The 22596-nt window shown below is 52.4% G+C and overlaps 1 protein-coding gene across 1 annotated transcript in view; it reads right to left on the reverse strand.

Moving 5' to 3' along the window:
• TCERG1L (transcription elongation regulator 1 like) overlaps positions 1–20870 on the reverse strand; it is a 49920-nt gene extending 29050 nt beyond the window's left edge. Inside the window, exons 1-3 of the mRNA XM_056106708.1 lie at positions 20622–20870; positions 19141–19287; positions 18251–18413 (exon numbers count right to left, since the gene is read on the reverse strand). Of these exons, the coding sequence (XP_055962683.1) occupies positions 18251–18413; positions 19141–19287; positions 20622–20870 (559 nt within the window). The remainder of the gene's footprint in view (positions 1–18250; positions 18414–19140; positions 19288–20621) is intronic.
• Between the last annotated feature and the right edge of the window lie 1726 nt (positions 20871–22596).

Below are 22596 nucleotides of genomic sequence, written 5' to 3' on the forward strand. Positions count from 1 at the left end.
ATGGTGGACGGTCCGGGCTCACTGTGGAGGACAGTATGTAGCTGCACCATGTGGAGAAAATTAGATTATTGACTTCACGGTTGGGAAAAAAAGAACGAAAAACAAATCTGGGAGTTAGGATATAGAAGTGGTTCTAAATATGAACATTTGGAAATATTTTCTTCTGGTGAATGTCTATTATGTAAATTCCAATTAACAGGCTCTAAGAAGATATTAAAGATGAAATTCTTATATATATATATATTATATGGCATATAGTATCTCAGAAAGATAACATCGCTATCGCAATGCCCCAGCGTATTAACGTTGTACATACTCACTGAATTGTGGCTTTTCTTACCTGCCTCTGGTAGCTTCCAATTTCTGTATCTGATATATATAAACTGCTCAACAGAGTAAACGGGATGTGCTAATATGAAAGGCCAAGAACCACTTGTGTCGATAAGCACTGAATAAACTATCTTTGGCAAGTCCAATATAAAGAGCCAAACGGGTCCGTCTCCTCCAGACAGAGAGGCCACATTTACTTTCTGGTTGTTCACAGGACGAGGAGGATTAAGTGAATTACTCTGTGATGCTATCCTAAGTCCTTACTGAATTGTCTCTCTCAAATGCACTCACAAACAGATCTCTGAGATCTTCACAAGTATGCAGGCCTCTTATCTTCTCTCCTGCCCCATCCCCCGGGGCGAGAGAACGGAGCCACGTGTCAAGTGAGCACCTGAGACTGAATAAGCTGTGCAGTGTGCAAACAGACCTGAGAGGCAACGGCAAAAGGCACAACAGATGCCTCATCGGCAATGTCTATATGGACTGCAGGCTGACACCACAGTACTGCGAAACATCTGGCTCTATAGAACAGAGGAATACTGAACTCACTTGTTTTATCACTGCTGATGAAACAGAGAATGAAAACCAAACCATACAAACCCCATGTGTGAAGCACACGCGTTTCCACTGGCGAATGATGCCTTTGAAGAGATTCCAGCCATCGGAAACTTCCAACATGAAACAAGTGCAAGCGACCAAGGGGCTAACCACCCCGAACTGAAAGCCCGCGGTTTTCATAGGATCCAGACCAGTGCTGCTTCCTCCACATCATCTCAGTGCTGATACAGCAACATGTGTCGAATCGATGACTTGGACTTCTCATCTTCTAGCTCGCCTTTTACGTAGCTAGTAAGCAAAGGACTCCATCATGCCGCACCCAGAACGACCACTCAGCATTCTGACCGGTGCCCTCCCTCTTCCATCTATGTGAGTGCATGTGGATTGCTTGATCACTTGATATCCCATTATTCATCGATTTGCTCAAGCAGGCGCCAGTAACGTCTCCACTTCTCCCTTTCTCGTGCTAGTATAGCCCAATGGCGTCTGCTCGCTACAGGAACAGGAAGAGCCTCAAACCGTTTGTTCAGGGTCTTGACAAATAAGCCTGACCATCTCGTAGGTGGGCAGCCACACGATCTTTTGACGTTCCATGGAATCCAGTTAGTAACAGCTCTCGTCCAGCGGTCATCTCCAAATCTCATTATGTGTCCAGCCCATCACAAAAATGTGTGATTTTCGACACCTTGGCAAATGAGGCAGTGTCCCTGATTCTCGATCATTGACGGAAGTTGGAACTCCAGATTCTTTCTCTCACTTGAGTGAAGCATGATACTCCAAGCATAGCTCTTTCGATTCCTCTTTGGGAGACCCAAATAGCATTCCCATCCAGGTCTCTGAGGCATATGTTAATGCAGGAAGAACAGTGAAATCGAAGAGATATGCCAGAGGCTCTTCATCCTCTTAACTATTTCTTTGACACTCTTGAAGGCGTTCCATGCCGCTCTCTTCCTCCTGCACAGCTCAGGTGCCAGGTTGTTCGTCATGTTGAGTTCTCGACCTAGGTACACATAACTGCTGCATTCGGAGATGTTTATTCCATTGAGAGCAAATGGAACGTCAGGAACTAGTCCGTTTTTCATAAACACTGTCTTTGTGAGATTCAGATGCAGTCTGATCTTTCCACACTCACGGTCGAAGTCGGCCAGCATTTGTGCCACTTGGCTAATGTTTGGTGTTATTAGAACGATGTCATCAGCAAAGTGGAGGTGGTGTAGTTGCCGACCGTCTATCTTCACTCCCATTCCTTCCCATTCCAGCCATCATATGACGTTCTCGAGGGTGGCACTGAAGTGTTTCGGTGAAATGGTATCACCCTGCCGAACCCCTCTCTTGATGTTGATGATCGCTTCCTTGTAGAATGGTGAGATCCTGGTGGTGAATCCATAATACCGCTCTCAGAGGATCCTGATGGACTGAGTTTGAACGCCCTGTTTGGCTAGGGCTTCGATGACCGCTTCAGTCTCAACAAAATCAAAGGCCTTCTTTATTTTTGTTTAATCTAATTTATTTTATTGAATCACCATGAGATACCCCGTTACCACATTGGTCATGACTGAGTCTCGGTCATACAACGTCCCATCACCCATCCCCCTTCATCAGCGTTCATTTTCCACCACGAATGCCTCTATGGCAGGTGCTCTCCTTTTCCTTCTGTTTCTCCCCTCCCCCCCACCGTCTTTGGGTGTTATGGCTTGAAATACAGACACTGAGAGGTTATTACTTATATCCCTTTACCTACTTTTTAAATTTTTATTAGTGAAACACCATGAGGTACAGTTGTAGACTTACAAATCTTTGTGCTTGGGTTTCAGTTATACAAGGATCGAGTACCTATCCCTCCACCGGTGCCCATTCCCCACCTCCAATGCTCCCAGCATCCCTCCCACCCCACTCCCATCCCACCCCACCCCTGTAGCAGGACATTCCCTTTTGTTCTCTCTCTCCTCAAAGGCCGACTTTAAATCGATGAACGTTAAGCAGAGCGGCATCTTGAACTCCCGAGAAACCTCAAGGAACTTGGTCACCGTGTGGATCTGGTCAATCGTGCTGAATCCTTTTGGGAACCCGGCTTGCTCGCATGGTTGTCCTTCGTCTAGTGCTCTGCTAATCCTATTCAGGATGACTCGAATGAATAGCTTATAGACGACGAACAACAGGCAGATCAGGCGATAGTTGCCAATGTTGTGGATGTTCCCTTCTTGTACAGTAGTACGGTCCTGTTGGTTTTCCATTGGGATGGAAACTTACATTCAGACAGGTAGCGTGTGAAGAGCCGAGCCAGTGTATTGATGAGAACTGACGGCAGATTCTTCAGGTATTAGGGTCTGACCTTGTCTGTGGATACATGTGATTTATAGAGCTCTCATTACTGATCATCCTGTTCAGATCATTTTAACCTGCTTTTAAAAACAGAATTAAACCAGGAAACAATGAAAGCTCAAGTAAATAACCCAACCAAGGGCTTAAGAAACTAGAAAACGTAGAAGCAAGGATATCATAAAAATCAGAGCAAAAATCAATGTTACAGAAGACAAGAAAAAAACGCAAAGGATAAATAAAACACAGAGTTGGCTTTTCTAAAGAATAAATGAGATCCCTGAGCTAGACTCAAGAGAAAAAAGGGAGAGAACTAAATAACTCAGAGATGAAAGGGGAGAAACTGCAGGTAGCTAAGATGACAGACACAGGAAGTTACTATGATCCATTCTGTGCCACTAAGATGGAGAACCGAGAAGAAGTGGATGAATTTTAGGGTACATCCTCCCAGAACGGAATCAGGAGGAAGCAGAAAAATGGAACAATTAGAAGAAAAGTAAGCAAAATCGTAATAAAATACCTCCCTGAGAATAAACGCCACAACCCTAAACCTTTAACGACTTACTGCCCAGACTCTCCAGGTCAGTGTAAAGTGACAAAGGGACGGGACTCCTTCCCAATGGCGCCCACGAGGCCAACATTACCCTGATGCCAAAATCGGACCGAGAAAAGGAAAAAGAACCCCCTGCAGGGGAGGGTGGGGTGTCTGCCTTGAGAGCGGGCCTAGTCTGGCCCCCGAGCCCACCGGAGGGACCCCTGAGTACAGAGCCAGAACTAAGTCCTCAGCATTGCAGGGTGGCCCCTGAGCACTGTGTCAGGAATAAGTCCTCAGTACCGCAGGGCTGCCCCTGAGCACTGGGCCAGAACTAAGTCATCAGCACCGCGGGGCAGCTGGGACACGACAGGGAAATCAGAGAGGCCGGCCCTGAGGCACATGGACCCGTGGGACCAAGCCCAGCACTGCTTCTCCAGACTCATCCATGACCCGTGGGGCGCGTTCTGGTGCGGGACGTCCCAATGCCATCAGGTCACAGAGTCCAAGCGGGGCCGGCGAGGCCAGGCGAGTACTGTCTCAGGTTGGGGCTGGGCGAGCACTGTCTCGGGTGGGGAGCCGGATGAGCACTGTCTGGGGTTGGGAGGCGGCGCTGGGACCCACCACGACCCTCAGGTGCGGGTGGCCCCGGCAGACGCTCCAAGAGAAGGCCTCCCGCCGGTGCGCCGCGGCTGGGCTGTGGAAACCCTGAGGGACCGCCTGGTCCAGCCCTAACCTGCGAGACGGACGGACGGGCCCTGGCCCGGCGGGGACCTCGCCAGGGACCACTTGCTGCCGGAGGGAGCGGTGATGACGGCGGAGTTCGGATCTCGGAGATTTGTGACGAGGCTCTTAAGAATGAAGCAAACTGAAGTGAGTTAAACTCTGAAGATGAAACTTAAGACATCGCTGGCGCTGCACTTTATACTGTGACCGCTTCTTACACTTGTGCTCAAGGATCTAGTAAGACTGAGTATTTTTAAGCCCAAGGCCCTGGACTGAGTAGCCCTTATCATCTTTTGCCTATACACAACTCATTTTTTGCCGTTAATTAAGCTAAAAAGGCCTAGGGGAAAAGTCTGACATAAAGGTCATTTTTTTCATTATATAATGATGTGACCTTGAGATCACAGAAAGCTTCTGACAAGATTCAACATCCACTAGTGATAAAAAAAAATCTCTCAACAAAATACAGATAGAAACAGCATACTTCAAGATAGTAACAGTGTTAAACTCATAGCCAATATCATACTTAGGATAGAGAAACTAAAAGCCTTCCCTCTGAAATCAGACACAAAACAAGTGTGTCCATTTTAACCACCTGCTGTTCAGTATAGCTTTGGACAACCACACCACAGCAATCAGGCAAGAAAAATGAAGATATACAAATAAGGAAAGGCCCTAAAGATTCTGCCAAAACAATCTTTAGAAGCAAGCGAAGACAGGTAAGTGGCACGTGACAAACCAACACACAAAACTCTGCTGCGTTTTTATATGCAAACAGAAGAGAAAGAAATTTAAAAGACAACCTAATTTAAATCGTGTTCTACAATACCAACTACCTAAGAATCCACTTAAAGGATGTGAATGGCTTACACAGAGAAAAGTAGGTAAGTCACTACTGAAAGAACAGAAAGGATGCCAGGAAACAGAAAAAAAGATCCATGTTTATGCACTGCAAGAACTGACAATGTCAGAATCCTACCCAAAGCATTATGCAGCAGTATCCCCATAAAGTATCAGGCCCCATAAAAATTCCAATGACGTTCACCAACGACTTAACACAACGCTGCGATTCTCTTCATGGAGTCATAAGGCTCCCCAAACAGCCAGAGTGGTGCTGAGAAAGATGAGTGGCATCAAATTCCTTGGCTTTAAATTACACCATAAAGCTATCGCAATCAAAACTGACAGTGGAACAAAGGCAAACTCTCAGACCAATATAACAGAATCGAGAGCCTAGAGATGAACCATCAGATATACAGACAATTAATCTATGACAAAGGAACTGGATCCAAAAAGTGGGGTAAAGGAAAACTCTTCGACAAATGGTGTTGGGAAAACTGGGTAGTCGTATACAAGAACAAAAAAAAAGAAGAAATAAAGAAAGAAACCAGATTCCAACCTTATACTATGTCCAAAAATTAATTAAAAATTAAAGACTTCAAAATTAGACCAGGATCCATAAAATATTTAAGGTAAACAGGCAGAACTTTCTAGGATAGGGCCTTTAGATGTCTTCAATGACTCTATAACATTAACAAAAATATTAAAACAGGGGAACCAGAAATAGCACAGCAGGTAGGAAATTTGCCTTGCATGTGGCTGGTCGATCTGGGTTGGATCCTTGGCACTGGTCCCCCAAGCACCACCAGGAGTGATTCCTGAGTATAGAGTCAAGAGTAAGCGCTGAGCACCGCAGGGTGTGTGACCCCAAACCTCAAAATAGGGTTGGGGCCCAAGGCTTCCCTTGTGTATGGGCTTTCAGGCTGGGAGGGGGACAGGCCCAGGTCCACAGTGCTTGCACCTGGGTTAGAGGTCAGACTAAAGGGATCACATCAAATTAAAAAGGTTTTGCACGGCAAAGGAATGCTGGGCTAAATTTTTCAGAAGAAGTAGAAGAAAAACACCCTACTGAATGGGAAACGATATCTGCATACATCAGATAAAGTGCTGGAAGTCAATATACGGGATCTGCTGAGAGCCAATATTTGCAAAGCACTCGCAAGGCTCAACAGCAGCCCAAGACGGCAACCGGCAAGTCCGTCCAACAAAGTCTTCTCCAGAGAAGACAGAGCGATGGCCTGGAGACATCAGCCACCATTTGTGTGGTAATAAATGATGAGATAAATGAAAATTGTAGTGGCAGTAAGAATGGGATGGATCGAGACCCCAAACAATCACTGTTGCGTGGAAGGGATGAGAAAGGAACCTTCTTTCACAGGTGGGAATGTTGTCTGGCTTGGCCTCTATGAAAAACTGTGGGAACGTGTCAGGAAAGTAAAAACAGAGCTCCCAGAGGATGCAGAAATTCTACTTCTTGGCATCAGTTCCCAAGGGCAAACCAAAAAAAACCCACATTAAGTCAAAAAGACATGCACACACCTACGTTCATTGTGGTGCAACAATGTCCTATGATGAATGAACAGTAAAGCAGTTCATCTACACACATATGATGGAGGACCATGCGGCAGTGAGAAAGGATGAAATCTCGTCCAATCATAGAGTTTCACATTCATCAAAATAAGCCAAAAGGAGAACAGACGTCGGAGAGCAACCGTTTGTGGTATATAAGGGAAGAAACACAGTGTCAATGATAACAAACCCCTGAGCTTTGAGCGTGAAACTGAGGTTACCACGTGGGAGGGGAATTGGAAACGACAAGGACAGTGGCGGAGCAGCGGTGACACTGTCAACGAGAAGCATCAACATAAATATGACTGTGACCATTCTACCTCAACCACGATCGATTTTTAAAAATAATAACAGCATTAAAAACAAATCAAGAGCATCTCTCTTGTCCAAATAACCTTCCAGATGTGATTTGATTTACGGATGAATGCTGTCCATTTTTTAAACACTGATGTATCATCAGCCACTCAATCAGTTACCGAGTCAGACTTTAGACTTTCTTTTTCCGCCAGGTATGGAACGATGATTCACTGCCTGAAGGCTGCTGCTTTGACCTCCTGCTGAAAGCACCCAGCCGCTGGACAGAATCGGACGGACTTTTGTGCAGGATGGGAAGTGGGCTGCAGGAAGCATCACCTGGGTCTCTCTTGGTGGGAAGGGGCATGTGGTCTGCGGCTCGGCAGCCAACACTGAGGAACGCTAGGGCTGCCCCCAGTGCACACCAGCCTAACAGGAGGCAGGGAATGATGATGGTTCTTGTGTGCATTTCCTGGGTTCCGTGGGAGACAGTGAACGGGGGTTCCCATGCACATTTTCTGGGTTCTGTGTAAGGAAGTCCACAGTATGTGATCACTTACAATTTTTCAAGTCATATGATCATATCTGTTTTTATTAGAATATTGCCCCATATAGCAATGCTTTTCGAATTTATTAATCTCTGGGCAGGTCGGCATCTAAGTATCACATATGTAAAAACTGATATGGCCTTAGAATAATTAAATGCCTTACAGGTTTTTAAATTTATATATATTTGCTCATCTCATGCATACAATCCTTTGATCAACACTACAAAATGATTCTCTCACCAAAAAAGTAATACGATTAGCATTATAAGGCATCCATAAATTACCCTGAGGGAAAAAATGACACCCTGGCGAGGCTCCCTTTTCCCACCCAGCCCCGGAGCAAGTCTCTCAGCAGGATCCTCGGTTCCTTGCCAGGCCTGGTATGAGGCGGGGAAGGCGTGAGGACAGCGGGGCTGGCCCGGCTCCTGCTCTGCCTGGAGACGGGGGCCGAGGCACGCGCCCCCCACCAGCCCCTACCCCGTGTGATCTAGGGCAACTTTCGGCAGTTAGAGCAGAGCCCGCAGTGCCGCCCCCACTTCCAACCTGCCCCCAAGACTCCTGACTCATTCCGAAGGAACCAGAACGCGTGGTCCCTGCGGTTTCTCTGAAACAGAAGGGGCTTGGAAGCATCAGCATAGACCTCGACGGCCCACAAAGCAGCATGAGCTGAAACAACGCCTTCAAGTCCTTACGCACACTGTCATGGTCCCTTTTCTCTGGATCTCCCACGGCTTGTTCCGTGCTGGGTCAAACCGGGAGCAAATGAGGCCCTGCTGCTTCGTCCAGTCCTCCGTGACGCTCACGTGCCATCTTCAGCTGGCACTGGTGCCCGGTCCTTGGTGGTGCATATTCTTTTGAGTCTAGTGAGTGCAGCCACGTACCCCCACAACCGAATAACTGCCCTCACCCCCCAAGCACGTCCTCTGCCTTCTCCCGACACCTTCTCTGTGTTCTGGTGATTCTGCTTGCCTGAGGACACCACGGCAAGGGAAGGGTTCGTGACAGGTGACGCTTGCTCCTATGTGCCCCACTGTGCAGGCGGGGTGGCGGTCCTTGGGACCTGACCCCCCAAGAGAGTGGACCTGCTGCTGAGCAACAGGACGGCTCTCCCGCCACCGAGCACAGGTTTGAGGCGGCCTGTCTGTCTCCGTGGACAGCTTATGTTAGAGGCCAAGAGTGAGCCGGTCGGGTGCTGACTCAGTCTCGAAAGTTCCCGTGCGCCGATCTTCTGGGGTGCCTGGAAGTGCCAAGAGCGGATTAAATTACAGCCACTCTAATCGGCGTGCAGGGATGCCCATTCCAGGTTTAACTGCATTTCCCTAGTGACAGATCATGTTGAGTATGCTCTCGCGTGCCGTCCATATGTCTTTGTTGGCGTGAGCTGATGGTATGTTTTGCCCATTTTTGTGTGGCTGCTTGATTTCCCTCTTACTGACTTGTGAGAATTCTCTTTATTTTCTGGGTGTTGTAACCAGACATATGTAGTGTAAACACTCCTTGTCGCTACGTGGCATTTCTTTGCATCCTATCAAAAGTCTTCCCAGAGACCAACAGGTTAAGATGCTGATGGTTTCCTTGATCTGGTACCTGCTCTCAGCTCCTGCAAGTTCAGGAACGGGTCACACTTCTGCTGTCAGCTAAAAAGCTTCTGTCCAATTCAGGGTCACCAAATATTATCTTATGCTTGCTTTCACAAGTTCTAGGACTGATTTTAAAGTCAGGTCTCGCCCACTTTGAGTGCGTGTTTGTGTGTGACACAACACACTCAACAAGGTTCGTGTATTTTAACGAACATTCGGTTGTTCCAAAGCCCTTCTTGGAAAGGCAGCTCTTCTTCTACTGAGTTGTCTGTGCACTTCGTCAAAAATCAATGGGCCATATACGTGTTCTATTTTTGGAAGGTCTATTATTATGTTTCATTGATCTCTGTTCCCAGGCGTTGCCAACTCCACAAAGCTTCATTTCTCGAGTTCCTCCTGAGCATTCAAGGCAGCGCTGCGTGAGTCCTCCACGTCTGCTCTCCCTTCTCGCCTCACAGAACCTTGTGAATATTCGACTTCCTTTGGGTCTGACTCTGAAGACAGATGGGATCTACAAAACTTGGGCTCCATTTAGGACAACAAGCACTTAGAGATGAATTCGAAACTGGCATGTGCCAGTGCTGTGCTCCCCGTCCACAAACACAAGACGTCTCTCCATTCAGAAATGTCTCTGATTGCTAGGACCAATGTTTTGTGGTTTTCAGAATACAAATTTGCACACGAAGTGTACGAAGAATTGATGTTCTCTAATGATGCCATTCATTTCTTTCCTATAGCTCGCTCCTGGTAATAATCATTTCACGTATGACTCATTCTGACTTGTCAATCAAGCCAACATCAGTTCTTCCTCCCCTCTCCACCAGCGCCCTGTGCTTTCCTTGACCAGACCAGGTGCCAGCAGAGCATCCCCTGCCTCATGCCTCCAGGAGAGCCCTGGCTCTGTGGAAGGAGTCTTTCATCCGTCTCGGGGGTGGGGGTGGGGTCCCAGGAGTCACTGGTTCACTTGGGGATTTTGGCTTTTTAGTCTAAGCAGACATTAATAGGCACATTTTCTGCATCTGCTGAAATGACTGTAGAGTTTTTCTTCTGTATTTAAATATATATGCAGTGTTAATTTTCGTAAGTTGAACCAGCATTGCATTCCATAAAATAACCCCCACACGGTGATGAGGTATCATCAGTTTTATGCCTTATATTACATTCATGATTTTTTATTTGGTATTTATAATATATTTTGTTGTACAAGAGCCTCCCTTTGTAATGTTCGCTCGGCTTATATGCTATGAAAATCATGACCTAACCTGCTTTTATTCTTTGGGTTTAGTGAGAGTGGGTTCTGTTAGGCCCTTACACATTTCCACAGTCCGGTGGAGCCACAGGACCTGGAGTGCTTCCTGTCGAGAGGACTGCAGAGCGAATCCGCTGTCCGTACTGGTGTCTCCCATGCTCCTTGTGCAGTCAGAGGGAACTTGTTAGGACTGCGGGAACACAAATGAACTTCATCTTCTGGCATGTGGCTTCACAGCTTCCTCATCACAGTTATGGAAGAGGATTTTTTGATAGTTTTTTATTTTTTATTGAATCATTGTGAGATACCGTTATCAAGTTATTTATGGTTGGCTTTCAGTCATACAATGTTCCAACACCCATCCCTCCACCAGTGTACATTTCCTACCACCAATGTCCTGTTTCCCTCCTGCCACGCCCCCCCCACACACACACACTCCCCTGTCCCCAACCTGCCTCTGTGGCAGGCACTTTTCTTGCTTTTCTCTTTCCCCTTTTGGGCATTATGGTTTTCAATACAGGTACTGAGAGGTTATCATGTTCGTTTCTTTACTTTCAGCACACAGTTCTTATCCAGAGTGATTATTCCCAGCTATCATTGTCACGGCGGTCTCTTCTCTATCCCAACTATCTTCTCCCCTGGCACTTGAGGCAGGCTTCCAACTGTGGACCTCTAAGATCAGGCACAAAACAAGGATACCCACTCTCGCCACTTCTATTCAATATAGTACCAGAAGAACTTGCCATAGCAATTAGGCAAGAAAAAAATCAAGGGCATCCAGATAGGAAAGGAAGAAGTCAAACTATCACTCTTTGCAGATAACATGATACTGTACTTAGAAAATCCTAAAGTCTCTAGGATTCTGTCACCTGCCTAAGTGGCCTGAGTGGCAGGTCACAAAATCCCGCTACTCTCGACTCCCTTGTCAAACATCAGGTGCTGTATATCCACATATTTACTTCTGGGTCCTCTGATAGAGTCCAGTGGACTCTGCACCAACTTTTATGCTAGCATCATACTTCTCTTATTACTAGAGATTTGCAGTGCTGTTCTCAAACAGAAAGTGTGGAGCTTCTGCTATGATCTTTCTCAGGGGTACTTGGACGCTCTGAAGTATTTTGCAATTTCTATAATACAGGATTTTTTGGCCTACTTCTGTGAGAAATAATATGTTGTTCAGCTCAGTCTGTGGAGTTTTATGTTTATTACATTTCCTTATAGTTTCTAAATCTGGGAATATTTTTGATTGCACATTTTAGTTTAAAATGACCCTTTCAGTGCCTAGCAATGTTTCTAATCTGCCTGCTGTAAACCCACATCTGTAGTTTCCTGAGTGGTATTTGTGCACTCGACTTTCCCACATTTCTAATCTGTATCTTCCCTGTGTTTATACTGAAGGTGGTTTTTTAAGAACTTTACATATTCGAGGATCAAGAATTTGAAACCTTCTTAAGCTTAATGAAAGTGTTTGTGCCTTTTGTTTTGTGTTTTGGCCCATGCCTGCCATTGGTTTCAGGATACTCTTGGTTCTGCAGTCAGGAATTACTCCTGGAGGGCTTGGGGGGCCACATGAAATGTGGGTGATCAAACCCAGGTCGGCCACATGCAAGGGAAGTTCCCTCCCCGCTGTACTGTATCTCACCTGTGTATTTAAATTCAGTTCTGTCGTTGTTTCTACTTAATATTTGTACCAAAATCCTTGCTTTTCCTGTCTGCTCCTTGGTTCGATGTCTTTTAAATTTCCAATCTTATCTCCCCTCTTGTCTTCTGATTTTAACTCTTTGTGAATTTTCAGCCCCAGTGCATACAGGGATCACCCCTGGTTGGGACTGGGGGGCCATATATGGTATCAGGGATCAAACCCCAGTTGCAGGATGCTGAGCTAGCCCCTACTTGCTGCACTGTCTCTGCATTATCTGAGACTCTTCTCAGGATCATCATCATGTACTTCCCCCATCAAGAGCATGATTCACAGACGCATTTCTAATTTTTACTAGAGTTTAGCTGATGGTTACACTAGTGTCAAACATGACAACGAGATACCACGCCCACAACAAAGTGCCCATCAGTGATCTCTGTCCCCCGAAGTCACCTCTGCCCCCATCCCCCTGCAGTCCTGCCGTCTTCTCAGCAGTCTTCCCCTTCACGTACTGTGACTCCACTCCCATCTGGAATCATGACCCACTGCCCGGTGCTTCCACTTCCTCTCTCCCAGCCTTTTGTTGCCGCTTCTCTCCCGGTCCTGGGGTTTGTTGAGTCTCGTCAGCCATTTTAACAACCTTCATTATTGTCGACGATCTTCGGTGGCTATCTTTCAGACAGCTCTTCCATGTTTTTTCTCCTCCTGAGACTCCAATTATCTGAAGCTAGACTTTCTGCTCTTATCACTCCGAATAAGATGCTCCCCTTTCTACTTATCTCTGTATGCAACAACTTCAATAACTTCCATTGACCTATATTTAATTTTCCTCATCCTTCCCTTGCTTTATCACATCTCCTGAGTCCATCAAAGTAATTTATTTCTAATACTACGCTTTTCCCCCCCCTAACACTTTAATATAGCCCTTTCTTGTACTCTCCACATTGTGGTGAGATTCTTCATCCACTCTATGTCACCCCTTTTCCGGCAGACTCATTAATATCCATCACAGCCACTCAAGTCCCTGCCCAGGAATTCCGTATCTGTGTCATCTGGGGATCTGTTCTTTTGATGACTTTATCTCTTGACAATGACTAACCTCTTTTGGTTTGTGTACTGTGCAACTTTGTACTGAATGCCAGAAATCACAATGGGTCAAGAATGGGGACTTTGGGGGCCGGAGCAATAGCACAGCGGTTAGGGTGTTTGCCTTGCACATGGCCGACCCGGGTTCGATTCCCGGCATCCCATATGGTCCCCTGAGCACCGCCAGGAGTAATTCCTGAGTGTGAGCCAGGAGTAACCCCTGATCATTGCTGGGTGTGACCCAAAAAGCAGAAGAAAAAGAAGAATGGGGACTTGGTTAGAGTACTAGAAACAGGGACACCCTTTCTTTTCAAGCTCTTAGTGAATGAACCGGAGCAGGGTGCTAAGATCTGGGCTGGGATCTGGGCCAGTGTTTCCTTCCACGCCCAGGAGGTTTCAAGCGATGCCCTCTGCTCAGGGTCCGTTCTGGGCCGTGGGGTCTGGCTGTCCTCAATGCGTGTGGCCCCTCTCCGCGCTTCCCACCATGCCCACAGAGGGGTCGGGTCCCAGCCCTGAGACACTGCCTTCCGCTCCACATTTCTGAGGCTGGCCGGCTGGGGGGAGGGGAGGGACTTCTGGCCCATCTGGCCCAGTGTCAGTCTTGGATCATCTGCTCCGGACATCACCCGCGAAAGCTCCCCCTGCTTCTCATTCCCTGAACAAAGCTGGAGGGTCCTGAGCAAGGCTGCACCCCTGTATTCCTCCTCTTCTCGGTTCCTGTCACAGCTGAAGTGCATGTGTCCGAACAACAATCAGACGAGACGGTACGATGACTTCTTCTCCAGCATTGGCTTTGGGTCATTTATTCATTCCTGCAGCCAGATGCAAACAGCGGCCTGGACTGTGATGGAAAGAACGTTGGTGCCTACCTACAGCTAGGCTGGATTCTGACACTCCTTAGTTCCCGCCTTCAATTTTAATTAGGGGAAATACATTTCTGTGTTATAAGCGTGTTTCAATTTCTCACCTTCTATAAAATTGTTGCCACACTTTTAGTATTGGAGGGCACGCGGTTCAAATATTTATAACTATTCTAAATCTTACTAGCAATTGGTTAAGAAAACAACCGGTAGGAGCACAATCCAAATAAGCCACACAGGAAAAGAATAAACAAGAATCAAAGTGTGACCGCCATGGCGAACCAAATCAAACATGAAATAAAGGCAGAGCAGAGCCCGGGGCAGGAGACCAGGACCCGACCGGGCCGGAGGGACAACAAGGCACAGGCCTGGTCTGACCTTCAAAGGCATCCAGCGCCAGAGGCTGGGAGGTCACAAGCCGACTTTGGACAGGCAGGGCCCAGTGACTCTGCTCCGGGGCAATTTCCCTAAAATCATCTCACTTCACCCCCACATCCAGGGCCCCTGCATGACACAAAGCAAGGTGTTGGCTGTGGCGTCCTTTTAGTCGAATGCCACTCCCCCAAACATAACAAACCACCTCCACAACAGCCCACTGGTACCCAGCTGCTCTCCGGGTGCCCCCGGGGCTTCCCAGGAGGGGCTCCAGAGGCCTGGGACCTTCCTGGCAGTCCCGGCAGCTCAATGCCCAGAACTAAGGACGTGGGGGCTGCCGGAGCCAGGGGTGTCCGGAGCACAGCACGGGGCCACCACAGCAGTGCTCAGACCTGCAAGGCACCCGAACAGGTCGGTCGTGTGCCGTCTCTGCAGCGACCATCAGCTTTGCTCCCTGCTCACGGCCCGTTCTGCTGTCCCACCTGGGATGGCCCTCGAGGGCAGTGGACCCAGCCCTCGTTTCCTGGTGCCCCTTTACCTGGCCCTTGCGTCTGGCTCTTATCCCCTTTATCTTGTACTTCTTCTTGAAACAGCACTTTCTCCTCCCCCCAGGGAAAGTACGGCTGTGCAGCTGATGGGGCACGCGGCTCGGCCGTGGCACTGCCAGTCTTGGCCCTCCGTGGCCTCATCCCAGTGAGTGCAGAGCCTCCAGAAGCCTCAGACGGGACAGTGGCAGCCAGGACCCAGACAAGTTCTCAATGTGCAGCTGAGGGGCACGTCGCCAGTCCCAAGGAAGGTGCCGTCTGGACCAGGAGAAACGGGCATCTCCCCACCGAGAGTCTGCAGCTGGCAGGAAGAGACGCCCAGAGTGGGACCCCCTGCTCCTCTGCTGTGGCATGGCATGTCCTGATGCAGCTGTGCCTGGGTCTGTCTCCACGCCCCCTCTCTCCCGGCAGTCTGCAGGCTCAGGACGGCCTCAGGGCGCCGACCCCAGGCCTCAGGATGGCCTCAGGGTGCCGGCCCCAGGCCTGTGTTCAGCCCTTCCTGACGTCCCACGGACCTCCTGAGGGCACAGGACCTCTGCCAGCGCAGTTGTCACCAACTGAGCCACTCTGTGTCACAGAGTCCACGGTGTCTGTTTCTGCTGGGGGGGGGGGGGGGGGCGGGGAGATAGACTGCGGGAGTGGACAGTAGGGACAGAAATGCCCATAGGGAGGGGCAAGAACAGGGTGAGGGGTGCACAGGGAGCGGGCAGGAACCCTGCCCCCCGCCCCCCGCAGATGTGGGAGCAAGGACAGAGTAGCGCCAGGGTCGCCTCATGGGAACTGTGCAGATGCGCCCTCCCAGCATGGGGTCAGCACTGGACAGGACCTCACGCTGCCCAAGGCCTAAGTGGGGCTTTCACTCTGAATCAGCCCCAGAAGCAGGTGGGGTCACCATGGAGATTCACTGCAGAGGCCCACCCACTCCTGTGGAACAAGGCACCCCAGAAAACCGCTCCCCGAGTCCCAGCGCAGCACAAACCTCCGGAATACCAGGGAGTTGGCCATCCACCAGGAGCACCAAGCCCAGCAGTAAAAGACCCAGTTCTGGAGCCATTACCTCTGGGTGTGACAACTGCCAACAAGACAAATCACTCTAGAAGCCTCGCTAAAAGGGGAAAGCCCCAGGCATCACAGAGAGTTCAGTTCCTGGCACTGTGCCCTCCAGCACTCCAGAACTGCCAGGCTCCAGCCCCCACAGCAGCCAGTCTGGACCCTAGCACTGCACCCCAAAACAGTGGCTAATATGTTTACACCCAACCTACTGTATACAATGTATATATCTTTACAAAAGCATATAGTGGTATCAGATATTTCTTGAGTTACACTGCAACATATTCAAGAGTGGTTTTCGATCACCAGCGCTGTCTGCGGAACTGCACATCAAATGCTTTAATGAAGTCATATTTCCTCCCTAATCACGGGGGAGTTGGAAGAGGCACCCTCCTCGGTGACCGGCCGCGCCACCCGCCTCTGTGCCAGCAGCTAGCAACATCTGAGCGGCCCCACCTGTGCGCCGGGCCCAGGGGCAGCCACTCTTGCCTCCCCAAAGAGCTGTTTTCCAGAATTCTGAGACGTGTCCAAAGGTCTGCTTCCAGGAAGCAGCATGGGAACTTTCATCTCCAACAGACGCACCTGACAGTCGTATTAAATAACCACTGGGCAGAGATGCCCTCCCCCAAAGATACACAAAACCACAAGGGTTCAATTTTATGGTTCAGGAATCAAAAAAAATAGAAAAAGAAAAGAAAATCCAGGGAAAATAAAAGTAGACATTTGACAAATAGTAGAACAGGCGAGAACGAGCGGTTATTCTATTACAACCATGTTAAACAGAAATATAATTTTATTTGTCCCTAAAAGCAGATCAGCCCCAACGCCGGAAGGTAGAATGAACATGTCCATGGCCTGAGAGGAGGTGGGAGCAGCTGGCCTGGCAGCCACCCTCCCCTCTCCCCTGCCACCCACGGGCGAGAAAAGCTGCAGGACTTCTGTGCACTGTCCCCAGACCTTCCAGAGAGTGGTGACAGAGAGAAGGAAGGAGACTCGAAGATCATCTCAGAACAGGTGCACATACCTCGCCGTTTTTAAAACATAGTCCGCAACGTTTTGCTGCCAGTTTATCGCCAACACATTAAGAAACTAAAAAATTGCCATTTTCCATACAAAAGAGCCACCTGAACCGTGAACCTCTGTATAAAACACGGGACCTAATCATCTTTTATCATCGTTAAATGAAGTAGGAAACATGATCATCGCACTGCAAAATGTTTGTAAATGTGCGTGGATCCCCTTCACCACGAGTTAATAACTCAGGGAGGCACAATTACAAGGACGGCGGGCGAGTTTCAGTCAAGACTCATTAGGGCCCGGCAGAGCACCAGCCAGCGCGCTGCTCTCCCTGACTTATCACTAACCAGAATCCGCAGCAAATGAGAATGCATGAGCCAGGCAAACAGAGAAGGAGATAAACACATCTCCAGCCCAGCACTACATTATCCCCGGCAACATGTCCTGATTATGAAATTCGAGAGACACACATCAAAACGAGCTTGGGAGGGCGGGAATCACGGGGGATAATGTGATTCTGAAGTCGTAAAATAGCCCATAATGGAAGGTGTGCGAGATAATGTCGGCAGGGTAACACTGGCTTCATAATACGATCGTATGTTAAGGCGATTTTAAAAATCAATTTAAAAATTCATAAGATGACTCTCTTCTCCCGTTACCATACAGGCTTATTATACCATCCTTCATCCCAGGATTATTTCACGGGCGTCTGTTCCGGGACAGACATTCTTTCGGGTCACAGGCCGCAGAGGAAGAGCAGAATCTGTCCCCTAACGGGAGTTCCACGCCACTGCCGACACCACCCTGCCCAAGCGCCACACAGGGGACACAGCTTTCGACAGCAGCCTGGTCCACAGGAGCAATGACCGGGAGCCCACAAGGCTCGCGCCGGTCCGGTCCTGAACACAGCTCCCTCGCGAGGCTCCTGTGCACAGCCCCGTATCACAGAGCCCAAGCACGACCATCAGCAGCCCCCGGCCCCATCTCTCTGTGAAAGGAACTATGCCTGGAGCAACAGACCCGTGCTTGTCCCCCAGAACGCTCTCGGGAAACGGACGGCCAGAGCCATCACGCACAAAAGCCCGTGAGGCTAAAGCCACACAGCACTGTGGGCAGCTCCTAACAGCACCCACCTGGGATGGGCGGCGGGGCCAGGACCACCGTGGGCGCAGGCCTGGACAGACACACGGCCACTTGGTTTGCCAACAAATGAGGTTTCTCGGGCCCATGGAATAGAATTGACTCTTCAGGATACAGCCAAGCGGACTCCAGAGCAAAGGAATTGTTGAAGAAGATCTGTGGAGAAGAGCAGGCACCGCATTAGGACGAGCCCCAGCGTCAAAGGGAACTGCTCCGGGAAGGAGGCACGGGAATGGGGCGCCGTCAGAAGTCCTCAGACCGCGAGACTGGGTCTCCAACACAGCCGCCTTCTAAGCAGAACACGGGCCGGGCTGTGTCTGTCCGCCTGGGCCAGTTCAGCCCAGAGGCCAGCTGAGACTTGAAAGCGCCACCTCTAGGAGGTGAGGAGAGCCTTGTAGAACAAGTTTCTACATTACGGTGCTTTTAGTTTAGACAGACAGGATAATCAATAAAATTGAATTCAAACACCGAGATAAACTGTCTGGAAGATAAACATTCAAGACATGTTTAAAACAACATGTTTACACAACAGCAGGAAAAATCCTCATAAACCATGAACTGGAAGCACGTAGGACGCAGATGTTGAATGTTAGCCTCTGATCGACGGTCACACATCTCTAAATCCCAGAATGTAAACTTGACTCGGAGACCAGAACCATGCTCTGTTCTACGGGACAGGACTATTCACGCTGACGTAAAATGCCCCCCTCCGTGTCTCCTGTTGTCTCTGAACAGACTCATCTCATTCTACACAGTCCCCAGGCAGCCCAACAATCCACTGCACGCAGGGAAACAGCTTGGCAGTGCCTGGCCGTGAGAGAAATGCCCACAAGTCCACCGACGTGGACGGGCGCCGCTGCTGCACGATCACACGCATTCTTACCTTACAGGTCGGGATCCTTTTGTCTACCCAACTTTTGCCAACAGGAGCTGGGAGGGCGGCCGGGCGGACGTGTGGGACAAAGGGCACCAGCTCAACGGTGGAGGAGGGGGACAGGCCCACAGGCGGCGGAAGGCCACAGAACAGCCACTGAAACGCAAGGAGAGAGCAGAGTGTGGCTCTGAGCCTGACCCAGAAGCCCAGCCACCGACAGAGGCTGCTGCTGCTTGCAAAGAGAAACTTAAAAATGCGTCTCTTCGGTCAGGAGGAAGTCCGCCTTCCCCTGGCTGAGAAAACCAAAAAGTATTCACGAATCTGAATGGGAAAAAGGTGATAAAATCACCCGGGGTTTTCTACGGTCTCATGACTAATGGCCACATGCATCACTAACACTGCCTGCATCACCATGGAGAACTCGTGCTCGGGAACCCACGACTCTGTGGCAGGAAACGGTCTCTGTCCTTCAGTGTCGGAAGGCACACTGGAAGGCAGGTTCCGGCAGCCCCCAGATCGTTCCCGTATTCTGCTCACAAGCGAGCCAACAGCTCGGTCTCCCGACGCTCCCTTCGGCAGACCGTTCGGTCTCTCTCGCTTTCAAAACAGCTCTTATTTTCAGAAATAAAAGTGGCTGCGGGATTAAGCCTCCCAAGTCTCCGAATGCTCCCAGATGCCAGCAAAGTCCAAGGCAAATAAATAGGTGAGGCTGTCACGTGGGTGACACGACCAGAGCACAGAAAGAAGCCGCAGCCCTGACGGGGACACGGGAGAGTGGAGGGGGATGGAATCGGAGGGAGCAGCCAGGGGACCCCGGGCAGGCACCCGGACACGTCCGCCCTGGCCGTTCCAGCACCACAAAAGCTTCCCAGATGCTCCTCTTAGGAGAAAACGACTGTCCGGCTCCACATTTGGCGATTTCACCAGTGAACACGCGGCACAACAATAACGCAAAAATTCAGGGTTTTGATTTAAAAAAAAAGAGATTTTAAAGACCTACAGGGCTCTCTCCGGAAAACCATGGTCGTTCCCGGGCATCCTGTACCTCTAGTGGAGACCTGCGAGACGCGCACCCTCCACGTTCGGGGAAGCCACGGCGCCTCCGCCAGCCCCAGACCGGCCGCAGCGCGCGCAGCCCGCGGTGGGCGCCGCGGACGTGCGTGGCGGGGGCGCAGGGGCCGGGCCGGGCGGGCCGGGTCCCGGGTCCCCTCCCGGGTCTCGGGGACCCCCGCGGCCCTCAGGGCCGCATCGGACGCGCCGCACGCGCCAACGAGGCGGGTCCCCGGGAGGCCCCCGGTCCAGGGGCATCTGCACAGTTGCGAGCGGACAAAGGGTCCTGCCCGGCGCGGGGCGTCACTTTCCCCGCCCGGGGCCGGGGCGGAGCGGGACCCGGGGGTCCGGGGGTCCGCGGGATCCGGGGGTCCGCGGGTCCGCGGGGTCTGCGCCCCGCGCCAAAGTCCCAACTCAGGCGCTAGTGGCCGCGCGCTCACCTGTCCGGCGCGGCCGGCGGGGTCCGGCAGCAGCGGCGGCGGCGGCGGCGGCGGCGGCAGCGGCGCGCCCGGGGCCGGCCAGCCGGGCAGCCCGGGCAGCGGCGGGGCGGCGGGGGGCGGCGCCGCGGCCAGCAGCAGGGGCGGGGGCGCGACCCCCGCGCCCAGCCCGAGCAGCGCGGCGGGCCCGGGCGGCGCCCAGGGCCAGGGCAGGGGCTGCGCCCGCCGCGGGCGCCCGGCGCCCCCCAGCATCCTGCTCCGCGCGCGGGCGCCGGCGACTCCCGGTCCGCGGCGCCGCCGCCGCCGCCGCTCGCTCCGCCCCCGGCCCGCGCCGCCCCCGCGCGCCGCCCCCCGCCCCGCGCCCCGCGCCGGGACCGCCGCGCCCGCCGGGCCGGGCCGGGGTCGCCGGGCCAAGGGCGCGGGCGGGTGCCGCCCGCCCGACACCGCAGCCCGGCCCGGGCGCGCCCCCCGGGACCCGGCAACTCCGCGGGGCGCGCACGGAACGGCGGCGGCGGCGGGGTTGGGGGGGGTCCCCGCGCCTCCTGGGGAGCGACCCCCACCCACGGACGCTTCCCACGAGCGAGTCCGTCCGCCCCCCCGCCCGTGCCAGGGGGAGAGACAGGGCCCCGCGGGGGACTCCCGGCGCGCACCTCCCCGCGTGCCCCGGGTTCGGGTGGGGGGCGCACGGGACCCCGCTGTGCGCGCGCCTCCCGGGCCCAGGGCGCCCGGCATGTGCTGCCCGCCGAGGCCGAGGCTCTGCGGAGTCGAGGCTCCCCTGCGGGCAGCGCGGCCCCTCGGCCCACCCCAAGCCGTGCCCGCCCCCACCGCCCACGGGGAGCCTCGACTCCGCTCCGGCGCGCGCGGACGGGCCTCGGGGGGCTCGAGCGCGGGGAGCCGCCCGCTCCACGGACCCACCCCACGGGCCTCCCCGGCTGCAGCCGCTGATGCCGCCGGCGACCCCCGCCCGCCTCTGTCTCTCTGTCTCTGTCTCTGTCCGTCTCTGTCCGAGTCCCGCCCCCGCCCACCCTACGCGTGCCAAGCCCCGACCCCCGAGTGTGCGCTCAGTGCGCCCCCCCCCAGCGTCCCGCACGCCCCAGGCCTCGGGCCGCTGCTCCCCCACCCCGGCCACGTGGGAGCCCCCCAGCGAGGACCCGCGAGAGGCGCGCGAAGCCCCGACTCCACGCAGAGCCTCGCGGGAGCGAGGACCCTCGGCCTGGACGCCAAGACCCGCGTGAGCAGCGCAGGGGAGAATCGCGAGAGCGGAGCACGGGCGCGGCGGGAAGGGAAGCCTCGCCGGAGCAGAGGCCAAGGAGGGCACGTGGCCGGGTGGTCGCGAAGCCAGGTGGGCCGGGAAGCCTCGTGAGAGTGGAGGCGCGTGTCAACTCCGCGCGCGGGTGCGCTTGCGCAGACCGTGGTCGTGCGGGCCTTGCCCGGACTCGGCTCCCGACGGGGCTGTGGGCGCGGGCGTCGAGGACTTCCAAGCCAAGGCGGAAAAGATAAAAATACTTTGGCAAGTCGCGAGGATCGATGCGCGAACGCGCGCCGCATTTCCACGGCACACGCAGGCGGGGCGCGCGCGACTCGGAGATGCGCAAGGTGCCAAATAGCGTCGGGGCGGGCGGCGGCGGCGTCCCCGGATCGGACGGGGCGGCCCGTGGGGGCGTCGGGGCGGGCGTCGCGGCCCGTCCTCCCGCTCCTCGCTCCGCGTGTGATTCTGCGGCAATCAAAGCAATCAGGCGGCTTTGTTGTGGGACTCGAGATGCTAATGGGCGGCGGCGTGCGGGGCAGGAGTCGCCCAGACAGGCAGCTCACCGGGGAAGGCCGTTCCAACGTGGTAGTGACAAAAGGTTCGGGGAACACTGGGCCGGCGCGCGAGTGAGAAGAAAAGCCAGGCTCGGATGCCGCCCCTCTCCACGCACAAGCCCAACGCAAGATGTGGCACGGAGCGAAAACGAAGGGAAAAGGGAAAGAGGGGAAA

This window comes from Sorex fumeus, unplaced genomic scaffold (assembly GCF_029834395.1).
Source record: "Sorex fumeus unplaced genomic scaffold, SorFum_2.1 ptg000142l, whole genome shotgun sequence".
NCBI classification, from domain to species: Eukaryota; Metazoa; Chordata; class Mammalia; order Eulipotyphla; family Soricidae; genus Sorex; species Sorex fumeus.